This window comes from Panthera tigris, chromosome E2 (genome assembly GCF_018350195.1).
Source record: "Panthera tigris isolate Pti1 chromosome E2, P.tigris_Pti1_mat1.1, whole genome shotgun sequence".
NCBI lineage: Eukaryota > Metazoa > Chordata > Mammalia > Carnivora > Felidae > Panthera > Panthera tigris.
Window position 1 is genome coordinate 34183331 of NC_056674.1, and position 11870 is coordinate 34195200.

At 52.5% G+C, this 11870-nt stretch overlaps 1 protein-coding gene across 1 annotated transcript; it reads left to right on the forward strand.

Annotated features, from left to right (window-relative positions):
• The first annotated feature begins 1096 nt into the window (after positions 1-1096).
• Positions 1097-3960, forward strand: CCL17 (C-C motif chemokine ligand 17). Its single transcript, XM_007090213.3, has 3 exons — positions 1097-1585; positions 3019-3136; positions 3773-3960. Exons 1-3 carry the CDS (start codon positions 1516-1518, stop codon positions 3882-3884), a joined length of 300 nt encoding a protein of 99 aa, XP_007090275.1. The 5' UTR covers positions 1097-1515; the 3' UTR covers positions 3885-3960.
• The last annotated feature ends 7910 nt before the right edge of the window (positions 3961-11870 follow it).

Consider the following 11870-nt stretch of genomic DNA (forward strand, 5'->3'; position numbering starts at 1 on the left):
CTCCACGGGTGGTGAAGTGAGGCCCAGAGAGGGTCTATGAGCTGCCCAAAGTCACATGGCAAGATGGTGACAGAGGATCCTGCCCGAGGGACGTTTTGCCATGGACGGGCACTCCCCCTCCCCTCCCCGCATGAAGCGAAGCAGCCATAGCCTGCCACAGTGGCCCTGGGGGACAAGGAGGAGCACTGGCCTCGCCCTCCCTTGATCTTGACCATGGCTTCCTTTCACAGGTGCCCTGTGAGGACCGGCAGGCAGGATTACAGTCTGAGCACCTCCCTTGGTGGGGCTGGGTTTCAACAAACAGCGCCTGCTGTGGTTATCATCACCGCTGATGACAATTTAACAATGGCTCCAGGTTAACCCAGAGCCAGCTGTGCTGAGAGGGCCCCGTGCACCTGACAACATGTTGCAGGGGCCTCATCTCAGCTGCTCCTGGTCCCTTGGGATACAGTGGAGCCAGGCCTGGATCCCATGTGTTAAGACCAAGGTCTGGGGTCACCCTGTTGAGATGCTGTCCACCTGGAAGTGGGCACAGGACTCTCCTCCTGGCTAAGGGACTCCCACCGTCTGGCCCAGGGGAGCCCTAGGCAGACAATTGGCCACTTTCTCTGGTGGCCGGGGGTGTGGCCCCCGGGGGTGTGGCTGCCCCGGGGATCATGCTGCAGCCCATGGGGTGGATGGAAAGTCTGTTCAGGGCCTGGCTCGTGCTGGACCCTGACCACGTGTCCACTGTAGACCAGGTCCTCACAGACCCTTGCGTGCTGTTCTGCAACCCAGGATGGGGTGCCCCATGTGGGGGAACCGGGCTTCCAATCTGCAGAGGCGCCCATTTGGATTAAATGGTGATTAAAACCTGTCGGGCTCTGGTCTCCTGTGTCAGGGCCCTGCTTGGGGAACCCCCCCAACCAAAGTCGTGTGGGCCCCAGGCCTTTCTCAGAATGAGATGGAGCAGGGGCACTCCCTGTGAAGACGCCCTGTGCCCATGTGGCCTGCGGACTCCCCCTCCCCCCCAGGAGGCCTTCCTGGAGGCGGAGGGGGAAGCTCTTCCAGGCCTGGACCTCAGGTGCCGAAGCAGCCCCCTTGGCTCCTGCCTGGCTGTCCCCACCCCACACACAGGGCGCGATGGTGCTTGAAGGAGGCTCACCAGCCTCGGGGCAGATGCTAACCCGGTTTAGGATAGAGGCTTCTCAGCCCTGCTAATAGAGGAACCAAGAAATGTCCCTGTGAAAAGAGAAGTATGTCACTGTCGTAGCCCCCGGACACACATACCCCACCTCTGTCCTCAGCTGAGTGCCCATTCTCTGGAAAGCCACAAACATTCCAAGACCGCATTTGTGCTGAATCATCTTCAAACTTCACTGCTGTAGGGAGGCATTTTGGGGGGGGAGGTGACAGGAGGTGGGGCAAGGTCCCCAAAGAGGTTAAATAGGTCACCTCCACACTTGGCTGTCATCCTCGTCTCTCCTGGAGCAGAGGGATCCACACGCACAGATCCTCTCCCGGGCTCCTGGCACCATGATGTCCCTGAAGCTGCTGCTGCTGGTCACGCTCCTCCTGGGGGCTTCTCTGCAGGTCGCCCACACAGGTGAGGGCAGAGGAGTGTGGCCGAGGAAGGCGCCCTGGACAGGAGGGGTGGGGGCACTGAGATCATAGCAGCAACACTCACTATTTATGCATGAGTTACAGCCCACCTGCTCCTGCAGAAGGGGGAGGCCGGTGGCAGCCGTAGGACTTTGAGGGAGGCAGTCAAGGGAAAATGAGGAGGAGGGTGGGGAGGATGGAGAGGAGGATGCGGGCCCCGAGCTTGGGGATCAGCTTGGGGAGGAGCAAAGTTCTGGCCCGTCTCGCGCCGCAGTGGTTGTGGGGCAATGACCGTGGCTGTGCTTTGACAGTGGAACACGACCCCTTCTTAGGAGTATTGGTTAGCATCTGTTTTATTAATGGGTCTACACTGAGGGAATCAGCATGAACGCGGCTAGTTCCCAGAGCATGTGCAAGAGGGAGGTTTATATGCAGTTGGGGGGGAAAGGACAAAGTAAGATGGGATGTGGGAACACAGCTGATTAGCGCCCAGCCTTTGCCCGTGACTGCTCGTTTACTCTCACTTCTGTAAGTCACCGGCCAGGGCAGCATCGTGGGCTAGTCAGACCAAGTTCTGCCCCCGAGATGGCTGGAGGACAGTTGGGGGCTTCTTAGAAAACACTCTAGCATGGCATTAATTAAAGCCACACATCTCTGGTTTGCCTGTTTGCAAGTATTGGTACTTTATCTTGTGCAAAGATAAGAAAGCCGAACCCCAGGAAAGTGTCTTCACACCTTGGGCTTCCCCATAGTCATCTGTGAAATGGGGTAGGGATAGTACCTGTCTCTAGGTGCACTGCGGAGGACCAAATGAGCTCCTGCAGGCAGAGGCCCAGCCCAGAGCCTGGCCCGGAGGAAATTCCAGGGTGGTTTGGGGCTGGTATTTGAGTGTGTGCACGCACAGGTGCACACTCATGCAGACACACGGGGACAACACATAGATGCATGCCAGTATATGTGCACAGACCCCCTGAACACACACAGAGACGTGCTTGCACACACACACAAACACCCAGGACCCCCGCAGCACACAGATTCACACACAAATGTGTACACACAGATACACACACACACACAGACACTCAAAGACACACCTTCACAGACACACACAGAGACATGCACACACAGCTCCTCCCAAACACACACAGATATACGCACAGAGAGACACATAAGCACACAGGGACACCCCCCCAAGCACAGAGACCTCATGCACACACGTGTGCACATACTGACACACACAGACACACACTCACAAGATCCCCCTACCAAGAGACTCCCAAACACACACACGTGGACCCCCTCTGATACCACACACACACACACACACACACACACACACACAGACATGCACACGGACTCCCCTCCACAGCCATGGACCCCCCCCACCCCCCACACAGACACTCACAGAACACCTGTTCCTGTCTCCCCTCTCCGTAGCTCGAGGAACCAATGTGGGCCGGGAGTGCTGCCTAGAGTACTTCAAAGGGGCCATCCCTCTCAGAAGGCTGACAGGGTGGTATAGGACCTCGGGGGAGTGTTCCAAAGACGCCATCGTGTAAGTGTGCCCTGACCCCACCCTCTGTCCCCGCCCTTGCTCCTGGGAGCTCAGTCTGGGAGAACGCAGACCCAGGAGCTCCCAGAAGGGCCACTGGGGAGAGGAGAGAGCAGGGCTTTTGTGGTCCCCTTCCCACTCAGGCCCTGCTCCTCAGGGAAGCCCCTGCACCCCACATTGTGACACCCAAAAAAACCCAGGCTGTGAGGTTCAACTCTTCATTGATTTATGGGGAAACTGAGGGCCTGAGAGAGACAGAGCAGCCCCATGTCACACGGGCAGTCCAAAGCCAATGTGGTCACTTCCCATGGCTTGGTCTGAGCCGGGCCCCCCCTGTGCACCCCTAATTCCTAGGCTTTAGGTGGGCATGGGTGTAGCTGAAGTAGGGGGGCAGAGGCTTTGCAGTTCTGGCTCCCTGGGAGGGCCAGGACTGGCAGGGACCTTGGGAAGGTCAAGAATCACTGAGGATAGAGCCTGATGTCCCAGATCTGTCACCAATGTGCTATGTGACTTCAGGCAAGTTCTTGCTCCTCTCAAGGCCTCAGGGTCCTGATCAGTGCAGAGCAAGGCTGATCCTGGGGCTCTGGGAGGCCTTCTTGCCCTGACGCCCCCTGGATGGGGTTTCTCCCTTTTGTGTAGGTTTGTAACTATCCATGGCAAGTCCATCTGTTCCGACCCCAAGGACACCAGGGTGAAGAAGACAGTCAGATATTTGCAAAGCATCATGAACCCTGTGCCCCAAGAGTCCTGATTTCTGCCTGGACCATTTGGAGACTTCCTGCCTCAGTTCACAACCCCAACCCCAAGCTGCCTGAGTCCAGTGAAGGCCCTACAAGGACAAAGAGGACCCCTGCCCTCTTTTCTGGTCTGGAACCATGGCATGAAAGAGCCATGATTAAAGTCTCTTTGTACCTTAGTCTGGGCCAGCGTGTTCTGTCCACCTAGCCTGTCAACACTGGAAGGGCCCTCAAGAACATCTACCTGGTCCTGCCTTGTCCAGGCCAGGAAGGGAAACTGAGGCTTAGAGGGGGACATGGCTACCGCAGACTACATGTGAGGGAAAGCAAAGGCCCCGGTGACAGCGGCCCAGGCAGGGGAGCTGAGGGGGTCTGTGGGATGAGCCCAGCCTCCAGGAGGCCTTCCCCAAGAATGGCTGCCCATCGGGTTCTCTCTCCTGCTCCGATGCCTCTGGCTCTTGTGGACCTTGGGGCAGCCTGCCATGATGGTATCGTTCTCCCAGTTGACCCCTTTGTGCGTCTGTCAGTCCTGACTCCTCCATTGAAGGGAGTTCCGTGAGCCAGCCAGGGCACCCCACAGCCTACATGTTAAGAAGGATGGAGGATGGGGAAGTTATGGACTCCCTTCCCCCAGACCCCTCTGTGCAAGCCCAACTCAGGGCTGGAGCCACAGCGCATAGGGTGCTGGGGAGAATTAGGGTCTTTGGATTCTAGTTCTGTTTCACTCTCCTGATCAGACGGGACCTCATGGCTTCTCTCTCTGGGATGCTGTCTGGGGGCAGGAGCACGGGGTCCTTCTCTTCCTAGGGGTCTGTGATCTGCCTTGTCCGAGGGGGCTGCAATTAGGAGTTATTTTTAGGCAAAGTTTTGCCTCCTGTTTCCCCCTTGTGGTCAGTTGTCTTCTTGCAGGCCAGATGACAGACCCAAGCCCACTTTCCAGTAGGGGCAGGAATAAAAAAAGAAAAACAACAATAATGAGGCTGATGGTGAACTGGCTTCTTTGTAGCCCCAGGGTCTCCTTGCCCCCAGGTGGGCTCTTCCCCTGCCCTGATCCCAAGGAGTACCCCGCCAACGACTGCCTTGGACCTGGAATCCTGGGACAGCCTTGTCTGAGTGCTTTGTGAAAAAGCGTCTTCTGGATCCACCGGGTGGGGCCGCAGGGTGGGGGGTGGGAATTGGAGGAAAGATGATCTCAAAGTAGAGGGAGGCAAGAAGGAGCCCCTGTGACAGCAAAGGAGAACAAGGGCTGGGGTGGGACCCCTCACCCTTGCCGTCCAGAGCCTAAGACACTCAGAGGACACACATTTCATCCACGTACAGAGAAAAGTTGTTTTAAAAGAAACAAAACCTTTTTGTCCAAGCGAAAACTTCCTCAGAGGCCCATTTGTAAACTCAGAGGAGTAGAGCTGCGTGGTGGACAGTGAGGATGTTTAACAGCAAGATCAGGATGGAACGTGGGTTGGGGGGCAGCGAGCGAGATGCAGAAGAAGGGATTAGCCACCATAGCCCTCTGCAAAGGGGCCATTAATGAATTGTGACTCGGGGACTCCCCTGACTGGTGAGAAATAGACCAGAAAGGGACCAGAGAACAGAGAACAGTGAGGGCTCTGGCATCACATCGTTCCTTCCACCAGGAAGGCACGTCCCCTCCCTTGACTGAAATCCAGTGTCCCTTCAGAGCTCAGCGTGGCTGTACTGACTCTCCATCAGCCCCCTGCTCTGCCTTCAGCCTGACCTCTGTCATACCCTGCCCCCCTTTATTATAGTTATTGCGCGCTTGTCTTGCCAATGAGCTCACGGTGGGGGGGGGGGGTCTGGTATTTGAGTCAGGCCTTGCCTGACTCAGTCCCTGCCTCATTTGTAAGGGGGTGGGAGAGAGGTGCTTCGTGCATAGTGGACATTTGATTTACATCTTCATCAACAAGCCCCCGGCTGAACTCCACGAGGGGCAGACACAGAGAAGGAGCAATCCCGGAGGAACCGGTGCGGTGATAAAACCACCAGATTTCAAACTTGGCCTTTAAGCAGAATTTAGAATCGAGTTGCTCTGCGCTTGGCCACCAGAGGGCGCGTCGGCTTCCTGATAAAGATTGAGCCGAGGTGCCTGACAGCCAAGGCCAGGCCTTTTTGCTCTAGCCAGGGGCCGGCCCGGTTTACCCACTTCTGATTGCAGCCACTCAGGGACCGGGTCAGGGTGTCTGTGTTCAGTGCCCATACACACATGTTCGTAGCAGCGCTATTCACCATTGCCAAAAGGCGGAAGCAGCCCAAATGTCCATCAGTGGACGATCGGACAAATAGTGGCGTATATACACGATGGAATAGTATTCAGCCCCAGAAAGGAGTACTGATACAGGTTGCAAGGCGGATGGACTCTGAAAACATGCCGAGAGAAGCCAGACACAGAAGGTCCCCGCGGTCACCTACCATTACGATAAAATGCCCAGGATAGGCAAGTCCCCAGAGACACAATGCAGCTGGCCGTTACCAGAGGCAGGCAGGCTAGGGGATAAAGCACAGATGCTTGACGGGTCCAGGGTTTCCTTTGGGGGTGATGGAAACGTTCGGAACTAGACAGAAGTGATGGCTGCACAACACTGTAGAGGTTCTGTTGTTCACGTTAAACGGTTAATTTTGTGTTATGACAATTTGACCTCAAAAGGACACGTTTCATATAAAGTCTTTTCTGCAGAGAACTGATATAAAAGCAGCATGGGTGTGCCGTGCATCAACTTCAGGAGAGAGAACACCTCTGGGGAGGGCAGAGAAGGGAGAGAAAGGGTTAACACAGCTGTGAACGCCACACGTATTAAAAAAAAAGAAATAGAGTCGATCTAGACGGCCTCTCCTCTGCTGTCCTGCCAGCTGCTTCCTTGCAGTGTTTTCAATAAACTTCTCCTTTTTTTTTTTTAAAGAGTTGATCTGAATTAAAAACAAACAAATCCAGCTGTGTTACAGTGTATCTAATTGTATTTGAAATCTGGCTTAATGTAAAAGAAAAAATGTTGAAGTAATTGTAAACGGAGAAGAGAGTAAGGGAGGAAGGGACTTTTGACCGCCTCTGAGCCCCGCTGAGCCTAAATGCAGCTTCCAGATCCTCCAAGGCAGAGGCCTCAGGCTAGACGGTGGGTGCGGGGTCAGGTCATACCTGGACCACCCGGAAGTGACAACGGAAAGTGAGATCCGACGCCAAGGAGGGGCTGAGTGGAGCCTTCGGTCCCTAGCCCACTGTCCAGCTGTCCCCACCGTGCTCCACCCTCCCTGTTCCCAAGTCTGTCACTGTGACAGAACAGCCATGGAAGCAAGGGAAGACGGAGGGAACAGAGAAGCACAAACCGGAAACTTTTCTAGACCACAAAAATCTTCATTGCACTGATTTACAAATCGCATCACCCTGTTTTAGCGGTAAGGGAACTTCAGAATTAACAGCGAGCGCCTCCTCAATAACACACAGCACTCTGCATGTGCCGGGGTCAGGGACTGCAGCTAGGAAAACCGTTATCTTTAGTATTGAACATTCTGTACCACTTTTTCCTTCAATGTGTAGATCCACTCTTGCTTTATTTCTGGAAAATTCCTTGAATTGTATCTTTTTTAAAAAAAATGTTCAATGTTTATTTATTTTTTATTTTTTTTAACGTTTATTTATTTTTGAGACAGGGAGAGACAGAGCATGAACAGGGGAGGGTCAGAGAGAGGGAGACACAGAATCCGAAACAGGCTCCAGGCTCTGAGCTGTCAGCACAGAGCCCGACGCGGGGCTCGAACTCACGGACCGCGAGATCATGACCTGAGCCGAAGTCGGCCGCTTAACTGACTGAGCCACCCAGGCGCCCCTAATGTTTATTTTTGAGAGAGAGAGAGAGAGACAGAGCATAAGTGGGGACGGGGCAGAGAGAGAATCCAAAGCAGACTCCAGGCTCTGAGCTGTCAGCACAGAGCCCGACATGGAGCTCAAATTCAAGAACAGTGAGATCATGACCTGAGCCGAAGTCGGACGCTTAACCGACTGAGCCACCCAGGTGCCCCTCTTGAGTTGTCTCTGAGTGATTATTCTGAGATGCTGTGTTTCTTTTACCTTCTGTGACTAAATCATTTTCTAGCTGATTCTCTCATTTACACTTTGTTTTGGTTTTCTCAGAGCCCGATGTGAGACTCGATCCCATGACACTGGGATCATGACCTGAGCCAAAATCAAGAGTTGGAAGCTCAAGTGACTGAGCCACCCAGGCGCCCCTGCTTCGTTTTCTTACCCCTGTCTTCACCGCCCGTTTTTAGCATTATCCATTCCTCCTAGCTCTCCCTCTCACATCGACTTCATCTTTGGGATTTTCGATTTCTTCATGCCTTGCCTCAACTCTGCTATTTCAGGTTTCCATCACAGGAATCCCTCTCTTTCTCCTCATGCCTTATTCATCAGTTCTCAGCTCTTGTATCCCTGTCCCGCACTTTCTACATTTGTGTGATGTGCAGCAATGTTTTTGGTCACAGACAACACTCATCTGCTTTGTTATTCTTATGACTGGTGTCGGTTCCACTTTTACAATTTTGAATGAAATTTTAACTGGGCCAAAAGATTTCCCGGAGGTTCATGTCAGAGAAGTGCAGGACTGTGTTCTGGGCTGGTGGGCATTTTCCTGAAGACCAAGGGTTTTTATGGATGGATTTTCCTAGGTGTTTTTTTTTTTTAATGAAATTTCTTATAAATACAAAATAGTTAATGTATATGTAAGGTATACAAACCAATAATAGAATGAGCACCTGTACACCCACCCTCCAGCTTAATAGAATCTTCCTTCTGCTTAGAAGACCCATTTCCTCTTACCATCTTCCCATCGACCTCCAGAGACAATTATGTTTTTGAATTTTGTGTTTATCATCCTCCATTTAAAAAAAAATTTATTTATTTTGAGAAAGTGCCAGTGGGGGAGGGGCAGGGGGGGGGGGAGAGAGAGAGAGAGAGAGATAGAGAGAGAGAGAGAGAGAGAGAGAGAGAGAATCCCAAGCAGGCTCTGCACCGTCAGCACAGACCCTGACACAAGGCTGGAACTCACGCACTGAGAGATCATGACCTGAGCTGACGTCGGATATTTAACGGACTGAACCACTCAGGCGCCCCTCTCCTTGATTTTCTTTAGTTTGTCACATACGTGTGTGTATACACAATATACGTATGATATGTATCTCTAATGTTGATGCATGCTGTATGTTTTCAAACTCTGTGCTTTATAGGAGAGGTGAGGTTTTTCGTCCGCACACTCTCCCGTGACTTTCTCTTGTGGCTCTGCGTGGTGTGAGACTCTTCCACGCTGGTGTGCACAGCTACCCCTCCTCCTTTCTCACCACGACTCATTCATCTATCCTCTTGTTAAAGGCCATTTGGGCTACTTCCAGGTTCCAGCTATTACAAACAGTGCTGCATTGGTTAGCTTGTCTTCTGGTGCACGTGTAAAGAGTGTCTCCAGGGCAGTGGTTCTCAATCCTGGGTGCATTTCAGAATTGATTGCCTGGGAAAGTTCTGCATGTATGCGGACACCCTAAGTCCTATCCTAAAAGATGGACTTAATCGGTCCTTGGCAAGGAGGGCTTCCAGCATAGGTGTTTTTGTTGGTTCTTTGAAGCTACCCAAGTGATTCTAACACACAGCCAGAGTTGAAACCGACACTGTAGGGTGTAATTGTCCAAACCAATCCCATCGGCAGCGTGTAAGAATCCCACCTGGCCGCAACTTCACCAATCCTTGGTAATGGTTCCATGTGTAGCCCACCTCTCCCTGCCCAGCAGACAGGTGGCTGTAAGACGGTCACAGAGCAAAGCTTCTCTTCTCCTGCCCAACAACCAGGGCCTCCTGCTCGCAAAGTTCCCTGTACGATTCTTCCCTCAGCCCCACTGCCTGCCTGCGTGCTTGAACCCCGTTATAATCAAGGAAGGTGTGGTTTGCTCTGCTGTCCATCCCACTTAGTGCTTTAGAGTGACTTCAGGGAGAGGGTAAAATTCTAACTAAAAGACCTGATAGAGTTTACACACAAAAAAGATTAAGATTTCTCAGCCCCATCTCAGACTCATGACTGACTCAGAATGGTCAAGGGCATCAGACACCTCTACTGTTAAAGGTCCTCAGCCGGAGGCAGGTCATTTTCTGTCACACCCAGTGTTCTCAAATGTAAATGGAGGTTATAGTTAGTGACATCTGAGGCTGTTTAGGGCTCTAAAACCTCTCCTGAGGGGGGCCTGGGTGGCTCAGTCAGTTGAGCGACCGACTTGGTTTCGGCTCAGGTCATGATCTCATGGCTTCATGGGTTCGAGCCCCAAGTCGGGCTCTGCCCTGGCAGTGCAGAGCCTGCTTGGAATTCTCTCTCTCCCTCGCTCTCTGCCCCTCCCCCACTCACACTGTGTCTGTCTCTCTCAAAATAAATAAACTTCAAAAATTAAATAAATAAAATAAAACCTCCCCTGAGAACTGCGGTCTTCCAGGGTCACAAGGCGTGAGGACCAGCAGTGTCCCCCGGTGTCTGCTGGCTGTGTTGAATCCGCCCGAGCCCCAATGGCCAGATGCGTGCTGCGGACCGGCAAGGCCTCTCTCCAGCCCGCTGGCCCCAACCCTGAGCCCTCCCACAGCTGCCCACATGGGACCCTTCACTACGCCAAGTGTAGCAGACAGGAGACAGGGTCATCCTTCTTGCCAGCAGCAACGGAAACGCAAAACAAGCGTCACGTCAGCAAGCGCCAGTGGCATTTGCCCAGAGCTCTGCTAGATCCGTCCCAAGACTCTATCTGGTTCAGAATCTCATGTCCTCGACCTGAAGGTTAGAGTTTTTTTGTCCTTCATCTTGACAACTGCAACAGAAGCAACTAACAGCATCCCAGCCATTCTCAATAAACATTAACATGAAATCTTGTCTGAGGCTGAATTAGTTTACTGTTGTGGCATAACAAATTACCACGAATCTAGGGGCTTAAGACCATACACATTTACCGCTGCAGATTTTGTGGGTGAGGACCGCAGGCACAGTGAGGCCAGGCCCCTGCCCGGGGTCTCACCGGCCGTAGGGGTGAAGGCCCCCTTCTCCTTGCCAGCCAGCAGGGTCTGCTCTTGGCTCCCAGAGGCCCTGCAAGGGCCTTCTCTCCACATGGCAGCTTTAGAAGGCCAGCACGAGAAACTCTTGGTTCTCTAGTTCTTTTAAAGGACCACCTGATTAAGGCAGCCCACTCAGGGTAAGCTCCCTTTTAACTGAAGGTCCATTAGGCACTTGAATGACATCTGCCAAATCCTTTCGCTTTCACCACGTGACGTAGCCTAATCACAGCAGTGATGTCCCATCATACTCACAGGTCCTCCTTAAACTCAGGGACAGGGGACCATACAAGGGGGTTGGGGTCATCTTAGGAGCCTGCCTACCACAGGGGCTTTGGAGTGGAGTCAAACTAGAACTTAGCCACACCCATAAAATCCACCAGGAGGGACCAGGATAAACAAAAGCAGACTCAGAGAATGCAGTGCAGTTTCAAGGACAAACACCAATGAACACTTGCATTTACTGATAAAATATACAAGTCCTGGTCTCTCTCTCTCTCTTTTTTTTTTTTTTTTAAGTAATCTCTATGCCCATCATGGGGCTCAAACTCACAACCCTGAGATCAAGAGTCACATGTTCTACCAACTGAGCCTGCCAGGGACCCTCCGAATCCTGTTCTCTTAAGTCTACAGTCTCCAACTTTTTGCCAAGATCAATTCCAAGTCTGTGTAACAAAGAGAATCAAAGATCTCCTGGTCAGAGAGATTTGTTGTTGGTTCAGATTTCTGTCCTGCTTTCTTCTAAATTCTTACTACCCTGGCCTCTTCCCAAGTAGATGCAGAGAGGCCTGATCCTTAAATGTAGGACTGGCCCCACTGTGTGATACTAAGTCTCTCCAAAAAAGAAAGTTTTGTGGTCCAAGTTGAGCTCAGATGGCTGTGTCAGACCTCACACACACAAACATACCCCTCTCCACAACCAATA